The following is a 27854-nucleotide window of genomic DNA, read 5'->3' as shown; positions in this document are numbered from 1 at the left end:
CGCAAATGTTAACTATGGGGCTCTAAATATGTTAAAAAATGCCATTTTTCGAACTTTAAGACATGTTGCCATGGTAACTATAAAACATAGCAACCAATTTTTGCCTGATTTCAGTTTAGGGTATCAATAACTTTTATCATAGAGAGTTTGGAGAAATTCTGAGACTATGCGTGCCACAGCTCCTATATAAAAATTCAAGTCATTACAGAGAATGGCTCTTAAAAATTCAGTTCTAAAAATATATAAAAGTTGTTACTAATTGTTTTGAAATTTTTTTTGTGTTTGTTGGTTTTTTTGTTATTATTGTATATTTTTTTTAATTTAAGATTCCCTGACAATTACTTCAATTTGAAATACCCTTTTATATTAAGGATGGAAGGAAAAACTTTTATTTTATATTTACAAAGTAGATAAATGATTCCTTCAGTTTTAAATTCCCTTTTATACATCAATTAAGCAAGGATTGCAGGAGAAACTCGTACATTATTACAAAGTTGATTGAGTAAGTAAGTACATATATGTAATAACCAAATAGAAATGAAGCCATCAGGTTTGATGTAGAAAAGTCCAAATTTTGTTTGTGTTAACCAAAAACAGAATGTCATCTACCCTAAATACAGTTATATATATGGGTAAAAACATATTCTGATGAAAGAGAGCACTTTACACACACTGCTAAATCTCCAATTTAGAAAAGTGTTTTTTGAAATTGAATTGCTCTTAAGCCTAGTTGATTTATCTGTCAATGATATATGTGATCTAAATGTATTGGTAATATGCTAATTTTATGGCATTTCTTGTAATATGTGCAGGTTGAGATTTTGCATTTAACGAAATGTTTATGGGAACAAATATCCCACCTGCTGCGGTACCTAAATAAGCATAAACTAAGACCAACTAATTACCAGATGAGATTTGCATAGAGGTGTATAGCTGTATTGTGTTATGTACCAGTTTTGTAGAAAATAAGGAAAAAGAGGCTTACTTCAATGTAAACATGTGTTCCTATGATTTACATGTCCAAAGGCAACCTGTGATCTCAAAGCCTGAGAAAGGTCAAAAGATTTTCTTTGGGAAAGGTGTTTAATTTGTCTGGAAAGCTTGTCCATTGTTTAGAGTGGGATTCCATCTATCATACAGTACATTCATTTCATTTTACAGCTTTTAATTTAGGAATTTTTTAACATTGCTGGAAGCAAATATATTTAAGACTTTTTTTATTTGTATGTGCTAGATTAAGAATTCTTTAATGAGTTAATTACCTCTTTATTGAAATTAAAAGGCAAATTCAAATAATGGGGTATAACTCTGATTTTGGATGTAAATACCGGCCCTTCTTGCACTCATAGTCCATGGGACAAATTTATATTAAATGCTTTAAATCATGTTTTATCTCGTGAACTTTGTCCAGTCATAAATGTTTCAAAATTGCGATATCTATCATAATTTATTGTTATAATCACATCTAGAAAGTGTGTAAATAAATTTTGTTCTTGTTTTAAAAAATAAAATAAAAGAGTGGTTAACCTTTTATAGTATAAATATGTATAATTGTAGAGTCTACTGTGTTTTTCATTTCCATGTTGGAAACTAGTCCTTGTGTTCGTGTCCAGTCTTCACCAGGTCAAATCCTGATCGTCTAATATCCTTATCATTGTCAGGGATTTAAGGGGCTTTAGCATTCAGTTATCATCCATTTCTTTGTTTTTCCCACAAAGTGAGAAAAGTTTCAACTTGTTTGGTCATTTTATGAGAATGTCTGTTTACCATGAACTCCAAATCTGTTATATATTGTACTGCGTTAAAGAAGCTTAAAAGATCGGACCCTCAAGTCTTGTTGCTAAACAAATTGTTCCAAACTTGATCCTTTAACGATACTCTAGATAAGCAATTCTCCGTAGAAATATGTATAAAATTACGCCACATAATTCATAAAAAGCCTCAGTACTCGGACTTGATCTGAACAAGAGGTGTAAAAATGTCTAAGCCTTTTATCGCATATCAGAGAATTAGAGATTGTACAAATTAAAGATTAACTTTTTTACCACTCTTCAATGTTATTAATTGTAAGTAAGTTTTTGTTCTCTCAGCCTGAACTATCTGGGAGAACTTTAATGTAGGAACTCTTTCCAGCATACACTGTTGCAAATAACAATAAAGTCTGAAGAATATGAAGATAAAATCTCAAAAAACCAAATTGTTTCTTTTGAAAATACTGTTCTTTTTCCTTTAAATTGTAAATTAATCCTCAACTTTGCATGTTTTTCTGCAAACTGTCAATAAATTTTCTGCATATCACAGAGAATGATCTGGGGATGAGAAATGTAAAAAGATTAAAAATCAGATTTAATTTTGAGTGGGTGAGACACATTTGTTTTGACATGATATCAGAGTTGATTTCATCAGACGTAAACATTTCTCCAATGCAGAAGTTCTGTGGTCTGCACCAAAAACCATCCAGGACCCTGCACCCCTTTTTTCCATGTTGCGGTGTCATTTGAAGATTATCACATTGTATTCATTTCATTTGTATTGGTGAAAAAATCTTTTAACAATTTGTTAGACTGCAATTATGTAATCATTTAATTTTAGGTAAAGAAAAGTCTTGATTTTTGAAACTGTTATCTTGGAAAATGATACTGTGAAAACTTCACTTATGGATTTAAACTCCCACTTATTTTCCATGACTTGGAGATTTACAATGGATCATTGGGTTGTACATACAGATTTTGGCCATTTAATTTGAATGGTATATTTAAATACAAAGAATTAAGTATTAACTTTTATCTATAGCTTGATAAGTAAGCGTAGTGGACCCTGCTGACTCACAGTTTGTAAACAAGAAAACATGGACAGTGTAACTTACGTGTCAAAATATACATTAAATATGAAACAATGGAGGGTGTCCAAAAGTATCCTTAAAGGTAAAATTTCATGTAGATTTTTACGTCACTTTGTAAAGGTGTCGTTTTCCAATAAATAATTCATGATTTTTATCAATAGGGTAGAAATTTAAAACCATGTCATTCATTGGTAATTTTTTTTTTAATTAGTTCCAATATGGTAATAACTTTTTGTCATTTGGCTAAAATGCAACATTGATTAAAGAGCAAACTTGTCTGTAGAAGGCGTAAAAGATTCTAAAAGGGTGTGAATAAAGAAGGGAACCTTGTACACCCATTTCTATTGCAGTTCTTATATTTCCTCTATTTGAACAACGTTGGAATTATTGACATTACCAGTATATGTCTATTGCTTTGCGGAATCTTGATCTAATGGTAGAAGGTCGAGAGTGAAATTTATACACATTGACAACGTTTGGTATCTTCTAATCCCCGAATCAGTTGAAAACTGGTCACATAGTTTTACAGAATCTTCATTTTCTTTTCATTTACCTGTAGTCTGTGAGGGGACGTCCCTCGTTAATTTCTCTCCTGTCAATAAAACAGCGTCAAGGAATATTTGAACTCAAACGATTGATTTTGTCCTGGATAAATTTGATGCAATAACTCCATAATGGAATCTTGGGGGTATTATTGATCTAGGTGGAATGTATTTTCGTACCAACAGGTCATGTGATACAAAAAGTGCATCTCCAATCGGAAGGGAAAAAAACACCTTGCAATAAAAGTGTCGTGAATTTGCAATATTACGATTAGGAGCATCAGATTCTCACAATGTCAAGTGGGATTTTACTTCAAGTTGGAAGTAGTTGAATTTTCTGTTGTATATTATGGATCGTATGTATTACTACCGGAAACGTTTAGGTAATATTTGTTACCTATAGTACTGTATCTAACCCAACGAGAGAAAAATGTTTTAAATGCTCTTGTTTATTGATGGTATCCGTGCTAAATGTAAACAAAATTATACAGCCTACTTGGATTTTCTATTGCCTCTCTTGACCTGACAAGAGAAATTTGCTAGCTTATTATTCCAGCTGAGACATAAAAGTGAAAGCCAGAATATATAAAAATCTATTGATCATTGTTTTTTTTTTTATTTTGTTGTTGATTCTCTCTCTCTCTCTCTCTCTCTCTCTCTCTCAGGTGATTTATCATGAGTACAGTTTTATGTATTGAAATAATCACATTCCTTTCTTGGTCTTTACAAAATTTAATCTTGATTAAAATTTAAGGAATTCCCAAGAATGCTTCTGTAAATTAAGTTTCAAAAATAGTACTCAAATGCATAGCTACTGTCAAGCATTTTAGAGGAAGATGAATTGTTTCCAAGAGAAAAACTGAGTTTTCAATTTGCTTGGAGACAACCCAGAGTATGCATCAGGTCTGCATGTAGAGAACTACTTCCTTTGGAAATGATTCAGTTTGCACTGTTGTTTTAGAAATATAAACAGTGTGCAATGCTTCCCTTCATCTCTATCCAAAAGCCTGCAAGTGAATTATACAAGATGTGTTTTCAATTGACAGTAGATTGAATGGAGTAAAAATTCAAGAAAAGAGCTAGTTCTTTTATCCGTCCGCGATCAAAGCTTAGACAAAGACACCATTCTTATTGCATAATTATCTTGACATGCTTCATTTCATTGTTAAATTTTGTTTATATGTTAAAAATTTCTTTGTGTCTATGCAAAAGAATAACATTCCACAGTCAATTAATTTTGTATTGTCATGTTACAGAGAGAGAAAACAGCCGAGACGCAGGGCAGGTAGATCAGAGAAGAAGGAGCCTAGGATCACCGTCAGCTACAGTCGTACGAGAAAGTGGCGACACGCCGAACCACAGACACGGGAGACGAGCATTTCATAATCGAATCAGTGAGGATAAGGTGTCTGAAAGTGAGGCCAGGGTGACAGAGACATCTAGTGGTAAAGACTCGCGGAGACAAAGTGTTACATTACCTATCAGGGGAGACAACTCTCCAAAAAATCATAAACTCTCAGAACACAATAAGATTAAGTGCAAAAAGAAAACTTCAGAGGAAATTCTTGTGGACCATAAACCTCCTATCATACCCAACAGAAGAGATTCTACTCATAATAATCAGGACTCAAAACATCCTTCATCAACTCAAAACAATGAACCAGCAGTGTCTCAAAATAATGTGGAAGAATCAAAAGTAATATTAAGTCGGAGTAATAGTCGCAGCAATAGTGTAGTGGACACGATAGTCGGGAATTCTTCCTCAGCCTGGCTAGAGAAAAAGAAGCGATCTAGTTCCCTGCCGACATCAGACCGGTCTCAGTTGAGTACGTTAGACATGGAGGCAGCGTTTTCTGAACTTCTGAGTGCCGTGGACGATGATGTGGACCCCTTATCTGATACTGAGGTAGTCATTTAGTCTGGGAAAAAGGCATTATTTTAAAGATAAAACTAAGATAGTGAATTATTTTTATTTTCATTTAAAGAAAAAAAGAATAGCTGATTAAGAAAAGCAGAGGTTTTGAACTTAAATATCACATTGCATTTTCATCAATATTCTATAGCTTATAGTTTCTTAAAAAATTACTTTTAAAAAGTCCTTTTAAAGAATTCCAAGTCCTAAAGTCATAAGTGTACTATTATTTCATGATAATAAGCAATATCAATTTTTATTTAAATTTTCCTGAATTGTTTAATGGTATTATTTAAATGTTGTTGAGAAAGGTGTGGGAGAGGGTATCTAATTGATAATAGACCTATTCAGAGAGAAGGGGAGCAGTCCTGCACGTTTGTGAGTTGCTAAGGTCTGAGCCAGCGTGAGGCAGGACAAATAGAATAACATCCAAGCAACTCAGTCAATAAAACACTTTTTTTATGATTCACACAAAATTAGTCTTTTGTCCCAACATTGATTTACATGTTAATGCTAAAAGTAGACCTGGTGATTTCACATGTAATAAAATCAATCTAGGCCAGTTTACATGTATTTAATAAACCTTGTATCTGTATAAAGCCATACAAAATCAGAGAGAGGTCTAAATGCAATCTGCATAGAATATAAATGGGCGTAATGGACTTATAATGAGTCCAGGTATCCCTTCAGCTTTAGGACAATTTTATTTTTTGGAGGGGAGTCTGTGTATATTTTGCAGACAAAATAAGTTCATTAAAAAAATATTTTATAAATGGAGATTTAGTGATCATTTATAGGGTTTATTACCGCCTTGATGCCATTTAACCAGCTGATATCATATCCTTGTAAAGTAAATTTGATTCCGTGTATATAAGTTGGCATAAGACTCTTGCGTAGGGTGGAATTAATATGTCAACCGCAGGTTTTTATTTTTACTGGGGACTGGTTCTGTTTTTATTGTGAGTTCATGTAGAAAATTTGACAAGATCACTTGATATGGCCTTGCAAACAATCCCAGAACATTTCATGCTTTTATTTTCTACCTGAACTAGTTTTGATTCCCTGATACAACAAAAAAATGTCATTTCATGCAATAACTGGGTCATATATTTTTGTAATGTGGCTTCTGTTACAATGTCTATGTAAATTATACCCATCTGTTTCTCCATCAAGGGAGATAACCCATTTGATTTGCACTAATGACTGCCAAGTCAACCATTGTGTCACAAAAGGACGATTTTGACAAAAGCTATTTTAGCTGACTCTGAATTCTAATTACGTATTACTTGTAAAATCTCTAAACTGTGTGTAGGGAGGTTGCACTGATGTACATTGATTCAAAATTATAGGTAACGATTATCTAGTAAAAGCAGTGAATTCTAAATAACAAGTTTCCATTAGAGTGAAATTAGATAAAAAAGTAGATAGAAACATGTTGCATACATCAATAATTTACAGTGTGTAATTTATCGACATGTCAAAGTTTATGACTGTGGAAGTGTTTCATTAGGTAAATAAGATACTCTGTTGAATTAGCAGGAAAAAGTCCAACCGAAAGAGACAGTAGAGGAGGAGACTTCCAGTGGAGCCATGCTGAAAGTGAACTTTGACGTCCAGCTTGTGGAACCCGTCCAGCCCACGGGGTCAACCATCTCAGTTATTGAGGGTGATGATGGGTCTGTGACCGTCCAAAGTGTGACCCAGAGGGATGATGGGGGTCGAACCGTGACGGAAAAAACACGGCTCAGACGAACGGAGAGTCACTCACAGGAGGAGGAGAGGGACACGGTCATAGAAAGCAAGGTCACCTCCCCAGGAGGGTCAGATAATTATGTCAAGGACGTCATCAAAACTCGCAGAAAGGTCACCTCCAGGGGCTCTGATTACTTTACAAGGACAGCTTATAATATTCGTAAGAAGACGGACTTTGAAGGGGAAGAAATTGAGGAAAGAGACTTTACTGTAGAAAGTGAAAATTTTTCAGCCTCCAAAGGAGAAACCTGGGGTGACAGGGCAGAAGCCAAAGTGCAGGTGTCAAGGTCAAAACAGCTGAGAGATGAAGAAGCTAAGAGACATGTTTTAGATACTCTTAAAGAAAGGGAACCAAGTGTAGATGCTAAAGAAAGAGCCCCCTCTCCCCATGGTAAACAGTTGGAAGTTGATCCAAAACACAGTGTTCTTAATCGTATGGATATCTCCAAGGCCAGCAGTGGTTATGGGACGGGGTCTGATGAGGAGGAAAAAGAAGAAATTGTTCCCATCTTTTGCGGTAAACCAGCAGGTAACGAATCTCCTTCTGAATTCTCATCTCAGCCTTACTTTCTTGAAATTAGAATTCTAGCACTTCAGCTCTATGTGCTCTTAGATTTGTCTTTGATAAGGTGGTTTATGTTGTCATCTCATAATTTACATCTTATCATAGAAACATTATCTGCTAAAAATCAGTGTTTCAACATCCATTTAACTCTAATTGCATGCGAAAATTATTTACAAACAAAGTGCAGGTTGAAAGACTAATTTAGTTTTGCATTGCTGTTTCACCATCAATCGTAATCATTTTCAGCTTGGAATTTTAACACAATAATTAGACACTGGCTCTGATAACTTCATCTCTCATGTTACTGACCCTTTCATTTGCAGATTTTGAAGGCATCTCAGTTCTCAGCATGTTAGAAAAGAATAGTCATGATCGAAAATTGCATCTCACTGATGTCTTAAACTCCAGCACCAGCTGGCGAATATGTAGGCACTGTGTTAGAAGTGTTGTCTCCCTTGCATGTGATAACCCCCTTCTTATATCAATGTGTACAATATAGTGTTTACCTGATGTTTTTCATAATTCTAACTGTCGTTTTACATCACATAAAAAATTCTCTCATTTCTAGTGGGTGTTTGTAAGTCAAGGTTCTTCCTCTTGTTGAGTTTGTTTATTTATCAGGATGGTGCTGTGTCCCACTCAATGTAAAATGTTTATTTCTCTTGTATTTAACATTTCTAAGGGAGATAAAGATGTAGTGAAGATTTTATGGAGCAAGTTGTATTTCTAAAAAAGTTTATGATTTTTCACAAGGACCATTTCTCTTAATTTCTGTGTTCAGGAGCAGTAAATGTCATTTGCAGAACAAGTGACAGCCTTTGAAGTTCTGTCTTGTTTTTTTGCAGGTTGTCCAGAGATTAAGTCTATGATGCGAGATGTCTCCACTTCTGAAGGGAGGAATGTGACCCTAGAGTGCACTGTTTCTTGTTCCCCATCCCCCTCTGTCACTTGGTTTCGGGGAGACAAGGTTGTTTGGGACGGGGCCTCGTTTGATCCGATGTCTGGTAAGGCAACCCTGGCCCTTCACAACGTGAGGAAGGACCAGATGGGGGAATACAAGTGTGTGTTCAGTAACACCCTGGGGGAAGCCCAAACCAAGGCCAAACTTACCGTCGCAAGTAAGAATTTTACAGAATTTGTTAAGATTTTAAAAGATGGATGGATATAAATGAAGAAAAAAAAAATAGAATGGTTATATCATGAATATTTTTTTTTATCTTTGTTCATGAATTTGGAGGAAAAAAATTTGTCAAGAAGTATAATGATTGCTGAAAAGACCTTATTTATACACTAATACTTCACTTTTTCAGTAATATTGAAAAAACAGACTAAACTTTGTATTAAACTACATGTAAAGAATTTAAGACTAAAATGTTCATTTATAAATATCAGGTGTAAGTGATAGAGCACCGCGGTTCCTGTCCAGTCTGGTAGATATGACTGTGACGGAGGGCCACGCGGTGGGCCTAGAATGCCAGGTGGTGGACGCCACACACGTATCCTGGTACAAGGACGGAATCATTCAGAGGAATTCAGCGGACTTCAGACAGACTTTTGATGGAGACAAGGCCAAGCTAGAAATTGGGGAAATATTCTTAGACGATCATGGAGAATATACATGTGTGGCTAAAAATGACAAAGGGGAGACAAAAACGTCCTGTAGGATCAAGGTTAAAGGTCAGTGAAATTGTTATTAGATTAGTTTAAATAATTTTTTTCACTGCATTTTAGGAAATTTGAGTCCAATTGTAAAACATCATATTTTTTTCTCATGAGAGAGATAATTAAAGATCAATGTATTCTAAACTTTTTTAAGTACATAGATATATTTCTATTGCTCCTTTCAATCTGTTTTGTTTCATTATATCAAAGCTCGGCTGAGTGTTTGGTTGTCAGAGTTATAGTTCATTGTTTTATGTATAGAAAAAATTTGACCATTTTATTTTTATACAGTACTGTAGTGTTAAGATCTGAAGTTAACCTAAAGCAGATGCCAAAACAAATCTAATTTAATTTTCAATGTGTAATAATTACTTACAACACTTACTTTATTTGTAAAAGAATTCTTAGGCTTTAAAAGAATAACAATATACTATACTGCAGGGAATGTTTCAGGTAAACAATTACCTATATATAATTACAGTCCTGTTGTTACAAGAGTGTGTCATCATTATATTATTTAGTTGTCTTACGCCACATTACCCACCTCCTGAGGTGTTGTCCTGTGTTTTCTTGGGATTAGGGATCATTTAAGGCTAAGACTTTAGACAAACATAATGTAATGCTTGAGTTAGAATAATTGGATTATTTCCACCTTAATCTTATCAAAGTCCCCGTCTGTGAGGGTTCCTCCCTCTAGCTAGTGATACTGGGTTTGAGATGTCTCTTGACTTTCTGACGTTTACACCGATGCATTGTTTTATTACAGAGAGTGATGGAGATGGGGAGGTGGCCCCACAGTTCCTCAGTCGACCCGAGAGTAATATCTACAGTTTCGGAGACCTGATTCTCCTGGAGTGTGATGTCATAGGCTCCCCAACCCCCACCCTGACCTGGTACCGGGACGGCACCAAGCTCTCTCCCAATACCCGTGTCAAGATGTTGTACGATGGGCGCGTGGCGCTCCTGAAGATTTCACAGTCTGCCACCGAGGACAGCGGGAAGTACGAAGTGGTGGCCCAAAATTCTTGTGGGAAAGTGTCCGTGGATTGTTTGGTGGTTGTTAAAGGTATGGTGCCCTAAGTCCCCCACTGATTGTGCAGTCATTTCTTTACATTGTCTAAATTACAGACTTGTGTAATTCAAGGCAATATTGAGCATGTCAGATTCAAAAGAAATTTAGGCCGATTAGCTGATCTAAGTAGATAGATCTAATCACTATAAGTATAGGTATTGCAAAGAGTAGCATTAAAAAGATTTCTTTGCAGTATTCTGTGTCATTTGATGATTTGAATTGCATCACAACAATAGAAAGTTTAATACATGATAAAAAGATTTCTTTCAATTGTATGAGAGGTACCCAATTAAAGTTTTAGGTTTCATTTTTATCATTGAAGATATTCCATTGATAACATAATACTCTCTTACTGGGATATGTTTTGTTCGATTTATTAAGTGCAAATTTATTATCAAGGTTTTGTTACGGCATTCAGATTCACAATAGACATGGAGCAAGACATAGATATAATTAAACTTAATTATTACTGCATGTTTTCTATGCCTATTTATCTTGGCTGTTAAAAATGCTCATTATTAAAGAAAGCCAACTTAAGTAAAAGCTTTTAGAACTTATTGCAAATTTGCAAATTCATTCACTTTATGATATAATAATGAACTTGTAAGTTGTAAAAGTAAATACAGTGTACATGTGTTAAAAATTCATATTAATAATTTTACATTTTTAGGTCACCTGAGTAACTCAGGTGACCTATTGCTATCCGTTTTCGTCCGTCGTCGTCTGTCGTGCGTCGTGTGTCGTGTGTTAACATTTGAACATTTTCAGCTTCTTCTCTGAAACCACTGGACCAATTTCAACCAAATTTGGTATACAGCATCTATGGGTGGAGGGGAACAAAAATTGTGAATTTCATGATCCCCGCCCCCCTGGGGCCTGAGGGGTGGGGCCAAAACCTCTAAAATCAATGCAATCTTTAAAAATCTTCTTCTTTACTCCTGGAAATCAAGCAGTCAAACTATTGGCATGAATGTAATGAGCATTGAGTCCTCTACCAAAATTGTGAAATTCAGGTCCCCAGGGTCCGGGGTTCTAGTGCTAGGGCGGGGCTCTAGATTATATAGTGAAAATGCATTATTTCTTTGAAAATTTTTCTCTGCTCCTGGGTATTAAATTCATTACTAAGCACATAGTTATGATGAGCAAGAGTCCATTTGTGAATTTCATGGCCCCAGGCTCAGGGGTTCTGGTGATAGGGCGGTGCTCTATAGATTATATAGTGAAAATGCATTATTTCTTTGAAAATCTTCTTCTCTGCTGCTGGGTATTTAATAAACAAATTAAGCACATAGTTATGATGAGCAAGAGTGCGTCTTCCAGATTTTTGAATTTTATGGCCCCAGGGTCAGGGGTTCTCGAGTTAGGGCGGGGCTTTATAGATAATATAGTGAATATGCATTATTTCTTTGAAAATCTTCTTCTCTGCTCCTGGGTATTAAATACACTAACTAAGCACATAGTTATGATGAGCAAGAGTGCCTCTTCCAAAACTGTGAATTTTATGTTTTGTTATATAGTGAAAATGCATTATTTCTTTGAAAATTCAGATAAACAATAGCACATAGTTATGATGAGCAAGACAGATTTGTGAATTTTATGGCCCCAGGGTCAGGGGTTCTGGTGTTAGGGCGGGGCTCTATAGATAATATAGTGAAAATGCATTATTTCTTTGAAAATCTTCTTCTCTGCTCCTGGGTATTAAATACACTAACTTAGCACATAGTTATGATGAGCAAGAGTGCCTCTTTCAGATTTGTGAATTTTATGGCCCCAGGGTCAGGGGTTCTTGTGTTAGGGCGGGGCTCTATAGATAATATATTGAAAATGCATTATTTCTAAAATCTTCTTCTCTGCCCTGGGTATTAAATACACTAACTTAGTTATGATGAGCAAGAGTGCCTCTTCCAAAATTGTGAATTTTATGGCCCCAGGGTCAGGGGTTCTGGTGTTAGGGGGGGCTTTATAGATAATATAGTGAAAATGCATTATTTCTTTGAAAATCTTCTCTGCTCCTGGGTATTAGATTAACTATCTAAGTACATAGTTATGATGAGCAAGAGTGCCTCTTCCAAAATTGTGAATTTTATGGCCCCAGGGTCAGGGGTTCTGGTGTTAAGTGGGGGCTGTATTGATTATATGGTAAAAATACATTTATTCTTTGTAAATATTTTTCTTTGCCTCTGGGTTTTAAGCCAATGATCCAAGTATATATATATTTATGATGAAGAAAGGTGATCTAGCAAAGTGGTTTTTAATGCCCCCATTTACATAGCCTTAAATTAATGCTTTGAAATCTGCTCTTTGGTATTAATCAAGCATTTTATGATAAAATTTGCAAAATTTTGAAAAATATGGCCCTGGGTCAGTGGTTCCTTTGGGGTGAGGTGCCCAATAAAGTGGAAGTGCATTTTCTCTTTGTTACTCTGATCACATTATGTAAGCATGCTAAGTTTATAATTATGATAAGCAATGTGTTAAAAATTGTGAATTTCATATTTAATTGTTTTAATTTTACACAATTTTTTAAAATATCTTGAAATTTTAACACATTTGTATCATGTAACACTATTGGTGAAGCTTTACGTATATCTGCTTCAAAGGAAGGCAGGATTGGATGAGATCAGTCACTGTTCTTTGTCCTCAATTGTTTATCTGTTAAAATGAAGTTTATTTACAAACACATATTGACCTCAAAAGGTGTCCGAGTTTAAGTCACTGTTGAATCATGTTAAAGAATTTTGATGCCAAGTGATCAATTCTGAAAATTGCCACCTGACACAACATCAAGACACTTCAACCTGTCAAAGAAAAATAAATATGGCTGATAATTTTATATTTTTTATCAACAATTAACACACATAGGTCTGATGACCTGGAAACTTCTTTTGAAAATGAAAGATTTTTGGGGTACCAAGATATGATAAGGTCTGTGAACTTAACAAAATCTAAGGGAAAAAACTAGAGTTTCAAATATATGTTTAATCCTAACTAGAGAGATGGTTATTTCGAGTGCACGTTTTTTGGATTTGGAATTTAAATCTTGATGCAAGGTAAAAGGGTATTGTCAGTATGAAAAATGGCATTTAAAAAATGTTTGGAAAAGTAATTTTGAGGAAGAAATTAGCCAGTTAATTAGCATTGATTGATGTGTTGACTCTAGATATTATTGATGTGTACCCTAATATTTTATCACACTCCTCATAAGTCAGGATAATCTACAAACAATAGGGTAGAAATTGTTAAACAATGTCGTGATACCTCTCAGCTCAGATAAATACAATTTAAAATCATGACCGTTATGACACAGGTACAATATATTTCATACAAAAAAAATTTAAGGCCTTTAATTCATTCTGAAGAATGGCATGTTTTTCCTCTTCTTTTTTAGCCAAAGAAGGTCCACCAGCGATTCTCCAGGCTCTGAGTGACACGGCAGCCACCTGTGGTAAATCCCTGACTCTTCAGTGTCAGATAAAGGGCAGTCCAATTCCTGTCATTCTGTGGAGAAAGGATGGACGCATGATAGGAAACACCTCCGACTTTAAACAGACCTACCAGAATAACATCGCCCTGTTGAAGATTCAGGAAATCATGGAACAAGATGGGGGTTGTTATGAGTGTGTCGCCAGGAATTCTTTTGGAGTTGTTTCCTCCAGTTGTACTATAACAGTAGAACAAGGTGAGATAGCTATTCTGTAGATGAGAGAATTTATTAATATGTATGCTTCATAGACGACACATGTAGTAAATTTAATTTTTATATGGTTCAATTAATGCACACAAGAGGAGATAACCTGGATTTTTTATCTGTAGGAGAGAAAAGTGAGAAGGGTTCCTCTGGCTATGTCAGTAAGAAGACAGACTGGCTCGTCGGAAGGGGAGGAACTCAACCAGAGGAACTGACTCAGCAGAGAAAGTCGGCTAGCGTTCGTCGCAGTGAAAGTGTGCGCGTGACCTCTACCTCTAACCTGGCTCTCAAGCCGACCTTTGAACCCATTGGTGCTAAGTCTCAGGAGAGACCCCAAACTCGCAATACTACACACACAGTGCAAGAGACCAGCAATAAAAATCTCACCCAACAGCAAGATGTCAGGTCAATAAATACTCCAGATTCAGCAGTTACCAGGGACCTTAAAGAAAAAAAGTCACAATCCCCCAGCAATATTAAGATCACAAAGGTACCCTCTGATGAGATTTCTAGCAATAACATTTCTGAGAAGTCCACTTTGCAGCCTAAATCTGAACTTCAGAAATCACATACTCAAGTCATTTCACCAACTGATTCACTGAAAGACTCACAGAAAAAGCAGGCATCTGTTAAAGATGATAACACCAAAAAAGCGAATGATCCTCCCTGGAAGAACATATCCCTCAGGCGGACGGAAAGTGCTCGTGTGACAAATAATTACAGCCGAGAGAAACCTTTAACATGGAAGAGAGAGGAGACAGAGAAAACTGAAAGGACAGTCCCCACCATTGTGGTGGAAAACACAGACTCTAACGTGGATAAGCCTAGTGGATGGAGGCCCGTAGTAATGGACACAAGTGTGGAAAAGCCGAAAGTGAACCTCCGCAGGTGTGAGAGTGCCAGGCACGAAAACAAAAGCAATATCGACATCATTTCTAAATTTCTGACAAATTCTCAGAACAAAGAGAAAAGGGACTTGAATGACAATAAGATAATATCTGTTGAGACACCCCAGAAGGATACCCCTGTGACCAAGTTAAAGACGGAGAGCACTGGACTCAATAGAAGTCAGAGTATGAGGATGTTGTTTGAGAACTTGGAGGCTAAGAAGAACAGGACACCCGCGGCAGCACCAGTGATGGCGTTACAGCGGAGGGAGCAGGGACTGAGACGGACCTCCAGCCTCAAGGTCCTACCCGGCGAGATGGAGTCCTTCAGGGCAGAGCACAACGCAAAAGTAAGTACCCAGGTCCATTAAAGTCAAGCACTGTTTGTCTCCCTTATCTGTTGGTGTTATCTCCCCTATGCATTCACTTAAAAGTGAGAAAAGTGTAGAGGAAAATATTTACAAACCACAGTACTTCCTTTCTTTTATTTGCTTATCCTTGTACATCAAAGAGTTTCAAACGGATTAGCACAATTTTAAATCACCATTTCTTGATTTCCACCTTAGAAGCCAAAGTGGCTTCCAATTAATTAAATCAGGCATTATTGCCCAATAAATACTGATAATGGGTGTGTGTTTGATCTGAGGTACGCTGCATGCTCTCTGATGAGATGTGCTCCATCTGTCTGTTCTTATCACTGGGAACTGCTGTAGATATATATATACTTTCTGTTTACTTGGCAATGATGCCACTTCATTGCTTGTGAGCTTGCAGCACCTTTTCTTTTTTCCTTCAAAAACTAGTGAAGGTCACAGGCAATGTGAGGAAACCTAGGTTGTGTTCTTACTCCATTGTTTCTTGGAGATTAGGAAACTATTCATTATTCTGTTGAGAGGTAGGAATGTGCATGATGTGATTATCGTAAATGCCTTGTAAATTTTTCATTTGTAGAATTTTTCAAACTTTTAAAAAGTATATTATTTATAATGATTTGTAGACTTTGTGTTTTGGCATGTGTACATACAACTAGCCTCAAGATAATATTTTTCATATTTTGAATTTTGATTTTTAGGATTTTTGACTTTGATTATATTCCTAGATTTCAGAATGTTTGCATCAGGTGAGGGACCTATGATCTTTGCTCTCTAAAAGCACCATGCAACTTTTCCTATTGTAAAACTTATCAAGGATCCAATAATTGTTTGATTATAACTAAATAAATATTCCCAAAATCTTTGAAAAAATATATAAGAAATATATATTTATAGTACACTGGTTTTGTTTTATCCTTTCTTTCTCCAGAGTTTTCCTATCTAAGATACATGCACCATTTTATGTTTTCTCGTCTCATTACAAATTGTAATGGTTACTTAGTGCCTGACACGTCTAAGTTGTGTAATTTGTAAATTGAGTTATCTGCCCTTCAGACAGATTGTGTCCATTTAGCATGCCACTTTTCCCCTCCCCTGGTGGGATTGACTGACCATATCACACGGAATCCCTCTGGGGAGATGCTGATTAAGGATTACCCATAATTCCCCTCCGTCTTGTCAGCCCTGTATACCTGCCATTACCCACTGATTTTCTCACAACTCTGTGAATCTGCCTAGAGCCGGTGCTTACTGTTTGTTTACAAAGTTTTTTGTTTATCATGTGGATCACAGCCAGCATCAGTTTACTGTATACCTAAAATGTAGACAAGATGATAGAGGCCCCACAATGGGGTGTTCAATTTTCATAAATCACCTACAGGTTTTTGTAGCAAAAGATTGGTAGCTGATTGGTTTTATGGTTTTGTACTTCATTTTGCAGGGTAATACAAAGTGTAGATTCCTACTGAATTCCATGTCTGTTTTTATTAACTTGTTTATATATACCAGATTTAAAATTTGATTTGACCGACTTCTATTGGAAAATTCCTATCTAGAAAACACAGCTTTAGAGATTATAATCTGCCTATTTGCAAATTACGATATTTTTTCTTCAAGTACAAACTAACTTTCATATCAAATAAATCTCATATGATTAATATATGGTTCTTGTATATTTTAATCACTGTATGTAATATTTATTTTCTATAGGCAGAGCCATCCAGATTTTCCAACAAGCAGCCAGACACATCTGTTACCATGGCATCCTATGACACAATAGAAGATGAGGAGGAGTTACATAAGTTGGTAGGTTTAATTTCCCCCTCCTACACAGGTATGCCGGGAGGAAACCCACAGACACAATTTGTCTCATTCCAGAACTCTCAGAAGGGGGAAGTCTTAGCTAAAAGTACAACCAGAGGGAAGAGCTGGCATAGCTTTGTCATAATTCATCCCTCTGTTAATAGTGATAGTTTATCTTAGTCCAAATCTCGTACACTCTCTCTTCAACAGTGACAGAATGTTCTGCCGATTCTGGGTCAGATGTGTACATATGTACTAAGATAGGTAGCTTTGATCTTCTACAAATCACTTTTAAGTAGTGCTATAAATACCAGAACATATACTATGTACACTAAACACATGGTCAGTGGCCAGATGCCTGTATTATGTATAGACAGGTGAATTCCTTCAGGAGCAGCCGGGCTGCAGCACCCATTACTTATAAACAAGTGCTTAGAAAAATGGAAAAGGAATCTGTTCCTCATTTCTGTAAATTAGATATAGAGGCTGAATCAGGAGGGGTCGCAAGACTTTAGTACTGTACATTTTTCTGTGCATTTTACAATAATGTTCAAACTGAGTCACTAAAAGATGAGTTTTTAAGAGCTGTAATGTTCATTTTTACAGATATTTAAAATTTTTTGAAAATATTCTGAAGTAGCTCTTGTGAAGTTCAGACAAGACATTATTGTTGGTATGTGGAATCTGAATTTTCTACCTACACCTGAATGTTGCTGTTAATTAGAAATGAATAAATACGAGGCTCGGTGCCAGGGTCTGGTGACTCAGTGCTCCGTGCTAGCAACCCCAAGAAGGCTCTGACAAGACTACTAGCGGAATGTCTTCTTTTTATCTCCTCCGGCTTGTAAGATAATTAACTCTCGTCATTTTCAATTCTTATACGCGGAACTCTTTTTCATGCTGTTTCTGCTTGTCAGGTGTTGGCAAGCTCCGCATACTTAAAAATTTTGCAACTATTTAATTGTTGGCAATTTCACTAGAAGTTCTAGAGTGGCTGAGACTTCAATTGCTCAAATGTTTTTTACATGCACAGAGGGTAAATGGAAATTCTAATGAAATGTACAATCAGTTATTTCTTTTTTTATTTAAACAAACAAAAAATTAAAACAAACATTTACTATGAAATCAATAATTTTTTGTGGGAGGTTAAATTCATGTTTTTAAACATTTTGTACTTATGCCAAGAACTGGAATAGTATTGGTTTTTCTTTATATTCTCTTTCCTTAATTTATCGTTGTATATGCATCACATGGAAGGCCATGATAACAGACAAGAAATACAGATTGATAGCTGATTAGTGCTCTCTTAATTGAGATTTTGGCTAGGTTTTATAGAAGCATTAGTAGAAGTCAACATCCCTCCTCCATTTAAATCTATGAGGAACAGTGAGACAACCAATAGGTGTTGTTTTTTGTGTTGTTGACACCAACTCCTTGTACCTAGTCTTGAGTAACGTGTTGTTTTTGTATGTTGTTGACACATATTTCTGTGTTGTTGGACTCTGCATTGTGTTGTTTCGGTCATTGACTTGGCTGTTTGGTTCCAGCGAGTCCCAGGTTTATCTGTAGACGGAGATCTTCTTGGCTCTGATGGGGCAGATCCCCCTATGAATTCAGAAAAACAAGATCCATATAGCTAATGGATATTCTGCATAACTCATTACCCCACGCACAGGGTTTCATATAATCATAGATTTACATGCTTTTTACCAATGATTTTATCTGAGGTAAAATTGCTCAGTCATGAGATTGCAATAACAAGGCTTTTTATTTTTTTTCAAAGAGGGAATTTTATGTCTCATGTCAACAGTCAAGATGTCAAATAAACATTAAAATATTTGACGCAAAATACAAAGGATATTAAAAATGCATTCTTGTATCTAAATAAAAATGAAAATAAAAAATATATATTCTTTAATCTTGAATTCTTGTTCAAACAATGTTCCTACACCTGTTTTGCAAAGTTTATACAATAAATTTACAATGCATGACCTTGAAAAGTTATATGACTGTCTTTGTATAAAAAGAGTGTTTTTTTAAAAATTGTTATTATGTTAAGTAATGTGTTTCCACCTGTTCTTATTGTAGCTCAGCAAATCTGAGAACTTTGAAGAGCGAAAGAAAATCCGAGCCCGCATGAAGGAGATTAGAGAAAAGAAACAAAGTAGGCCATAATTTCAATCTTGTAAAATGTGATCATTTAAGATAAAATGTATCAAATTCAGATGGAAATAAATAAAACATCCAACAGTGGCACTTCAGATTGCATATCAATTCTAACTATGAAAATATCTAACATCAAAAACATTTGAAAAATGGAATTACTTTTGATTATTACTCATAAATACTAGCTGGTCTCTGCCAAATTTCTGTATTTTTTGCAACAAAAACATATTTTATGATTTATTGAAAATGCACTATTGCAAATGAACAGTACTTGAAATGAAAAATAGATCTTGAGAAATGTTTCATTGAGTCATCCTGTTTTTACAGAGGAATGGGAGGCCAAACGCTTACAGAGAGAGGCAGAGACAGATTTTGTCAAAAAGAAGTTTGAACAGTCTGAAAAGGAAAAGGTACAGAGATTGAAAACATTTGAGAAATCGGCGAAGGAAGTGTCGGCGGAGCGGGAGAGGATCCTCCAGAAGGGAGAGGACCTGATCAAGGACAAGCTGAAGCATGCGGACGAGGACAAGAAGAGGCACCTCGAGACCTACGACAAACTGGCCAAGCATGAGGACAAGAAAGTCACTGTCCAGAAAACCCCAGGTGAGCCGCGCGTTCCACTGCCACTACATCATCAAATGCTATATGTGTGTCTATGGCCATGAAAGTTGTATTCATAACAGGGAGAATACTGCATGAGAGATTAGTTTATGGAAGCTTATTTTAATTTATATATTATGCACTATCTACTACTGATATGTACATGTATATCTCAATAATTTATTTTAATCATTATTTTATGCACTTTGCATGCATGATATAGCATATATTTACTAATGAAATATATATATTTTTAATTAAGCATATTAACAAGGGATTAATTTCTTGCACTTTTCTGTAATGAGGGTGTTGGGTATCTCTTCTGGGGGCTGGTCTATCACTGTTAACCCCTATTTCTTCTGTTCACTGGTAGATGGCGTAATTCGGACCACAATAATCAAAGATTCAATATTAACTCCTGTCGACTCTTCACAGTCTAACTCAGGTAAAACCCTCCCTACTTCACTGCACTCTTCTCAGATTTATCTTCTCTTATTATTCTCCACAATAAGATTTTTTAAGTGCTTTTTCATGTAATTTAAAGCATTAGCTGTTGAAGTACTTGTAGAATGTTTCTCTATTTGTAATTATAAACATTTTTAAATCTTACGCAGTGTTGACATTTTTAGATTTAGAAGTCAAGTATGGAATTAAAAATACAGCAAAATCTTCAGGAAAAATTTGAAACCCGAGGCATATATAATGATAAAACTCATTAGTAGTGATAAAATTACAGCTGCACATAAGCAATATTATTTGATGGGTGCAATCAAGAAAAGTGTTTCATCTTTCAAAATAATGTTTCATCTTACAAAGCAATTCCACATTATGGCAACAAGCATTTGGGATGAATCAGAAAAATGTAGCTTTTATAAATTTGTTCCCATGTAGCTGTTTTTAAAGCATGCTTGACTTCCCCATTAACAAAGAATGTGCATGGTTTACATGTGTGTTTTCCTTTTTGATTGCATCATGGAATAGAAGAGGCTGCTACATTCTTGACCAATCAGCTGATCAATACGTTATCCCCTGTAACCAGCGGTAACATAACCATCAGAACCGAATCCTGGAACAGCCGAGACGGCGTTACAAACACATCCGAGAAATCACAGTCCTGGGGAGGTAGCCATACATTTACATTTTACAAACAGCTGTTTTACAGTCCCTTTGGGCTGTTGTTAATTCAAGTTTTAAACTTTGACAAAGTAGAATAGGGCATGATTCAGCAAATTATTGATATACTGTCTAAACAAATTCTTTTCAACTGTATTAAAGTGTTTTTGCTTATATTCATGTCATTTATTTGGAGGATTCTTTGAATGGTGACATGTACATGTATGTTCTTTCAAAAACTAAAAATCCATGAAACATATGTACGCTTTCAATTAATTCTCTTAACATGTAAAAAGAGGCAGAGTGAGTGTATCATCTTGTATAGATATGGTTTATCATTTATTGTGGAATTGGTAAGGAATCAAACGGCCAATTAGTGATGACTGATGACAGTGGCTCTTTAGCAGATAAAAAGTTCATGACCTCCAAGGTCAGTATCTGCCAGTGGCTGTACAGGAGATATCAAGTATTTGACCTTTAGGTCCAAAGTCAAAGGATCAGATTAGAAAGAAATAGAGTTGTCTATTGTGGGGCTTTGGCATATATCAAAGTGTTGAAGAACTAAGGCATACATACATTGCTGTCGAGAAGTGCATTGGTCTGAATGACTTCTTTGTTAATAAACTTACTGTAGTATGTGTTAAATCATTACTGTATTGCTTGCTGTGCTGCAGTATCTTTTGTTTCCAGTGTTATGTAAAACATCTTGTACACTGTTTTGGTATCAATGATATGCATTGCAGCATTGTGATAGAAACTTTCAAAAGCTGGCAATATATCATCATCAAATACAGTCAATTTAAGAAGCCATCAGTCTTTGCGTCATCTTGTCTATACCTGATTCTGCTGTTTTGGCATTCCATAGTGCTGCAAGAAACATAGAATGAGGTTGTTTTCCTATATATTGGCAATGTCTCATCAGTCAACGTAAACTTACTTAATCTGGATTCAATTATTGGCTCGAATTAGATATAGTCTTAGATACATGCAGTATTGGCACCAATTAGTTCATCACTGATACTTGAAAATAAATGTGCTTGTCATATTTTGGGATCTTTTTGCTTTAATGTGATTGTGCGAAAAATCATGTGTATGTTTTTTTTTTTTTAAAATATTTTTAATGTGAAGTGATGAGACAGATTTAGTTTTGTCTTATTCTGTGCAGTCATCTGTTACTATATTGAAATCCAGCTGAATGTCTGAATTCATGTAGGGATATTTTTTTTCTATTGAAGCCAAACCCGCAGGGGCACAAGGCGCCAAGGCCATGTTCCAGAAGATGGACAATGCCGCTCCAAAACCAAAGTATGTATCTTATTTGAACTTTGCAAATTGAAATATTATCTCAAAAGATCAGCTATAGGGGTTGATCTTTTAACTGTTAATCCCCTATAAAACTGTGTGTTCTCTATATATAACTTATGGGCCTTCAGAGAATGATACATATAGAGACTGGTCGTTGAGAATTCCAAGGAGCACTTGAGAATCCTATGGTCTGAGTATTTGATCATGTTTGCTGCAATTTGAAGTATTTCAGGCAAACATTCTGTTTGCTTTGTATAAACTTGATGACTAAAATAAGATAAATTGGATACCAAATTTAGATTGTAAAAACTATTTGGTTTGACCTTAGTAAAAGTGTTACTGGTGTAAATTTAACTCGTGTTCAGCTAAGTCTTGGAGGAGTTTGACAAATATATGCTGCACAAGGCTGAGTATAGTTCAGTGTTTAAAATCAAAGCAAACAGATGTTACTCCTTTTTAGATGTAATTTAAATCCTTGAGGACAAGTGTCATGATAAGTTCCATTTCCAAATACTACAGAATGAGTTTTAAAAACTTGAATTTATTCTGTGATCTGGTTGTGATCACAAAAAACATATACTGGTATGCGTTGTTTTTTTTTTTTAAAAATGTTCGTAATTGCATGAGTGATAACAAAACCCTTAAAATGTCATAAGTAAATTTACTGTTATTCAGAGCTTTTAATTCATAGACTATTGATGAAAAGAATTGCATTAATTAGCATGCGTAAAAGACAAAGAGCAATGTATAATTAAAGATGGAAAAGTAAGGACTATTTAAGGTATGGTGCACAATTGTTGAGTTAAAACATTTATTTTACTTCAATAAATTGTCTGAAATTTAATGAAATGTTATTAAATTGAGGTCATTCTGTGCTGTATATCAAAATTGGCATTAAACATTAAAAATTATCATTTTTTAAATGTAAATAGCATATATATCTTTACTATTCAACTGGACCTTCAATCATATATTTTGTTTCTATGCTATGAATTTTTTTTTTTCGAATTTCTTATATGATCATTGATCTAGACACAATGTGCCACACTTTGAATGGTTTTCAGTTCTAGAGTAAATTAAGATTCTACCACACCAGCATGTACTAATTTGAAATCAGCATGAGCCTGTTTGTCCATGTTTGTGGACCCTATATTAACCTACTCTCTGTCATTTGTGCAGTGGTTTATTAACTGTGTCATACGCCAAAAAGGCAGCAACCACGTTGCGGCGAAATGCTGCCTCGATCAAACAGGAAATTCTTCGCTTCTGTCAGAACAGCACAAGGGAGTATGAGGTATAGCAGCTAGCCTGGCAGGCTAGCTATTGGTCAGCTGCTGGCTCACCGCTAACCTGTAGATGTATCACCAATCTTTTATTTATTGTACAGCGTGTTCCCACCTGCAGTTTTTCTAACATTCTTTGTTTTATATACTTTAATATTTTTTGTCGTTATATAAAGATTTATCTTTGAAGTTTTATTATTCTGCTTTAGATTCTATTAATAAGACCTTGATAACATAGATGTATATTATTTTGATTAAATTAACTTTTTGAATTTTTTTCTTGCTTTTTATCATTGCCTGATAGAATTCTGAACTAATTCTTCATATCTGTTGAATAAAAGATCTCGACAAGAAATAAAAACAGATTTGCAAAACGGTTTCATTAATTTCACAATCCTTGCAATAAAACATCAGGGAACAGATGAATGTGTTTTGACATTCTTCCAGATTCAAATAACCTGTTGTTTAATATATGCATTAGGAAAATGGAAAAGTGGCCTTCAAAAGTTGATTTATTTCCCCAGCAGAATTGCTTATGGTTTTGCTAACGTGTGCTAACATTTTGTGATTTTTAGTTATTATGTGGTAGACTTAGATTTTGTTGTTTATACTAGAGCTATATACACATAGAAACTAATTTTTCTCTTTCAGATTTTATTACATCTACAGTTTTTGAAATTTAGATATCATTAAAAATCTAAATTTCAAAGACCCCATATTTAGGTTATATACCTATATTTCTACTAGTGACTAACAAGTTGATGCTTCTTTCCTAAGTAATTTAGCTCCCGGGGGAGGAGGAGGGAGGGCCCTCGTACGAAGTCCTAGTGCTATCAAACAAATGTTACTGGACTGGACTAAAGCCATGACGCAGGAGTACCAGGTAACGCATGACTGCATGCCATTGTCATGGAAACCGGTAGACATGCATGAGCTACTGTGGTTGTTATGGGTGAAATCAGCTCTGAATTGGAAGTTGTACATGTACAAATATGTGCTATGAATATACATGTCCGATTTGGTGGTGTTAGTATGCTTTGCTTTATAAGTAGACTGCTCCATGCATTTTCATACCACTGTAGAGGCATTGCAGTGATAGAAGAATAAATTAGTTTAGTAAATGCATGTTCAGCACCTCCATTTCAGAGCAAAAAAGTACAAAATTAAACAAAAAAGTAGGCCCTCATATTTTAACCTGGTTGTGTAGTAATTGATTAACAGTGACCTGAGCTCACGTCAGTTTGATCCCATGCACCTGGTTGATGATTAAACAAGGAAGGGAAGCTAGAGTTTATGGACAATGGCTATTAAGTTATCTTCCAAGGTTTTTAATGTTCTAAGTACAAGTGCACCAAGCATGGTTCTGGAACTGTTCTTAGTTTAGTATAAAACTGATGTTAACTGGATTTTGAGACTAACTTCTTAACTGCTTTACTAATCAAAATTGTGTTTGCATATTCTGGTAGTATTTATAATCAAACTATTGTTTACTAATACACCTCAGTTCACTTTTTAAATAATATCAGATGCTGTATTTTAAATTGTTATGCTAAATACTGGTAATTTAATCAGAAAACGAGCTAATTTAATCAGAAAATGATGTAAAATTATGGAGAATTTTTTTTTTCATCACCTATAAGAATGTGTTATTATATATTTGTACATGTATTTAATGGCTTCTTTTAGAATGTGGAGATTACTAATTTCTCAAGTAGCTGGAATAATGGTATGGCTTTTTGTGCCTTGATTCATCACTACTACCCAGAAGCCTTTGATTTCAGCACCCTGGATCCAAACAAGAGAAGGCACAACTTCACTCTTGCCTTTGATACAGCTGAGTAAGTATAAAAAATACCTTCAAACCTTGAATAAGTAGGTCATGAGGACTCCACAAATCAGAGTAGGTCATGAGAACTCCACAGATCTGAGAAGGTTATGAGGACTCCACAGGTCAGAGTAGGTGTTGAGGACTCTCCAAGTCAGAGTAGGTCATGAGGACTCCACAAGTCAGAGTAAGAAGGTCATGAGGATGTCACAAATCAGAGTAGGTCATGAGGACTCCACAAATCAGAGTAGGTCATGAGAACTCCACAAATCTGAGAAGGTTATGAGGACTCCACAGGTCAGAGTAGGTCTTGAGGACTCTCCAAATCAGAGTAGGTCATGAGGACTCCACAAATCAGAGTAAGAAGGTCATGAGGATGTCTCAAATCAGAGTACAAATCAATGTAGGTCATGAGGACTCCTCAAATCAGTAGGTCATGAGGACCTACGAATTAAGAGTAGGCCATGAGGACTTTCCACATTATAAGAATTTGAGTAAGAGTTGATGTTCAGGCCACCCAGTCTGTGAAAATGAAAATCAGAGTAGGTCATGAGAACTCCAAATCCGTAAGAAGAGTAGGTCTTGAGAAGACCCAATCTCTGCATGTTTCTATCTAGATCTATGCATGGGACCTGACTAGATTGTAATGAGTCCCATGTTTGAGAAAGTGAATCGGAATAGGTCAAAGCTCTAAGTTTAATTTACACTTTCCATAAAGTTGATAGGTATCTCACTGGTTTAGCTGGTAGAAGAAAAGAACTTGTTTAGAAAAGAAATAAAATATTTCATGATTAAATCTATGAAATACAAAACACTAACCAGTTTTTCTGTGATTGTTTTGTAGGAAGTACGGAGATATAGCTCCTCTGTTAGACGTTGATGACATGGTTCGAATGCAGAAGCCGGACTGGAAATGTGTCTTTACCTACGTCCAAAGTCTCTATCGTAAACTACACACGCACGAACGCAACAGAACAATGGCCACGGTCGGCGAGTGACCGCAACACATAGCAATACATTAACGCAAACTCTATTGAAACTCAGACATTTGAAATAAAATATTTTTTTTATTTTCATGTTACTAGAAATCCACACCTCACCCTTTACGTTGATGCCAAGCTCAGTTTGTGTTCAGTTCCTAGGGCTCTGTCGTTAATTTGTTTATCTGTGTACAGGTCATTCAACCTTTCGCATGGAGTCCAACCAAGATACTAATAAGTCACACGTGCCAATATTTATTTTTTTTTTAGATGTAGCTGCGCCAATATTGTACATATAGTGATTTACTAGGCTTTATAGATTTTATTTTATTTGTATATAACTGATTTCTTTGTAACATAAACTGTAACTATTTTTGCAGCATTATATGAATATTTTAAATAGCAATAAACTTTGATATTATAATTAGTGTTTTCGCAGTGATATATTTGTTGGAAATCCAATGTTACATATTAATGCAGATATTTATGTGTGTGCAGCAATATACACTATATGTATGTTATTGTAGACTAAGATGTTAAGTATTGCGCAAAGGATAAGAAAACTATCCTATCGCGCACTTTCTATGTTAATGTGTAGAGACATAACTAATCTGCCAAAGCTTTGTACATGTTAAGAAATACTTTATACAGATCATTAAATGATGACTTAAAAAATAAAATAAAGTGAAAAGTGAAAGCTCTGTGTTTTATTTACAGTTTTATCTGTGGCTGCATTTAAGATGAAACGAGAACTTCTCTGCACAAGATTTTTTTACCAACTGGTACCGTTGTCGTTGGTTCTGCTATATACTTGAAGCCATTTTATGCAAATTGTAAAAATGTTAGCAGCATTACTTTAAACACGAAAAAGGAACACTATTTTTTCAGTCTTTGCTTACCCTCGCTCGAACACCCTTGAATGCTCTACACATATCGGGGGTACTCGATGAGAAGTACCGGTATGTTTTCTATTTATCTGTCGACAAAAGCTTCCTTTTATCTCAAATCATCACCTTTTATTATGTCATAATTACCCATTCCTAATCACCACCATTCGAATTCTGATTTGAATAAGTGATGGAATTTCATTTCCTCTAGGGGTTATCAAGATCAGAAATTAATACAAGACAGAGAGACAGCCATAAACAACCAAATGTAATGAATTATTTAATCATATTTGATCTGTATTAATTAAATTCACATTTTGCACACATGCATTATTTTCAAATTAAAAACTTGAATTTTTCTTTATTTGTGTTGTCAATTATATCTCGTATATGTATAGAAAGCCGACCTTGGGTGGTATATCAGAGTTTTGTAAAAACTAAAGAAAAAAAGTTATTTTCTAAAATTCGAATGGTAATGAACCCTCCGTGCCTGTTATATAAATTGTATCCATGTGAACACTTTACCGGTTTTATGTGTGTGTTTATGTATTTGTAATATGAAGTAATGACTAGAGACCATTATTAATATGTGCATGTAT

At 35.3% G+C, this 27854-nt stretch overlaps 1 protein-coding gene across 10 annotated transcripts in view; it reads left to right on the top strand.

The window, feature by feature from the left end:
* Positions 1-27065, top strand: part of LOC134258715 (muscle M-line assembly protein unc-89-like) — a 54147-nt gene extending 27082 nt beyond the window's left edge. For 2 of the 10 annotated variants that reach the window (XM_062741260.1, XM_062741261.1), the window contains 16 exons: positions 4641-5290; positions 6833-7577; positions 8459-8731; positions 9006-9290; positions 10042-10341; positions 13736-14026; positions 14161-15272; positions 17004-17099; positions 19185-19260; positions 19590-19865; positions 20236-20307; positions 20844-20984; positions 22211-22280; positions 24341-24446; positions 25250-25401; positions 26233-27065. In XM_062741260.1, coding sequence (XP_062597244.1) covers positions 4641-5290; positions 6833-7577; positions 8459-8731; positions 9006-9290; positions 10042-10341; positions 13736-14026; positions 14161-15272; positions 17004-17099; positions 19185-19260; positions 19590-19865; positions 20236-20307; positions 20844-20984; positions 22211-22280; positions 24341-24446; positions 25250-25401; positions 26233-26386 — 4799 coding nt within the window. In that variant the 3' untranslated portion in view covers positions 26387-27065. Of the gene's footprint in view, positions 1-3718; positions 3768-4640; positions 5291-6832; positions 7578-8458; positions 8732-9005; positions 9291-10041; positions 10342-13735; positions 14027-14160; positions 15273-17003; positions 17100-19184; positions 19261-19589; positions 19866-20235; positions 20308-20843; positions 20985-22210; positions 22281-23459; positions 23809-24340; positions 24447-25249; positions 25402-26232 lie in introns of those variants that run through there. The other 8 variants (XM_062741268.1, XM_062741262.1, XM_062741263.1 and 5 more) reach the window with 8 other exon arrangements.
* Positions 27066-27854: the final 789 nt, after the last annotated feature.

The sequence above is a fragment of the Saccostrea cucullata genome, unplaced genomic scaffold (assembly GCF_032062105.1).
Source record: "Saccostrea cucullata isolate Sc308-1 unplaced genomic scaffold, CSIRO_AGI_Scuc_v1 ctg27, whole genome shotgun sequence".
Lineage (NCBI taxonomy): Eukaryota > Metazoa > Mollusca > Bivalvia > Ostreida > Ostreidae > Saccostrea > Saccostrea cuccullata.
The sequence above is the reverse complement of the archived record's forward strand: the minus strand, read 5'-3'. Positions and strand labels throughout refer to the sequence as shown.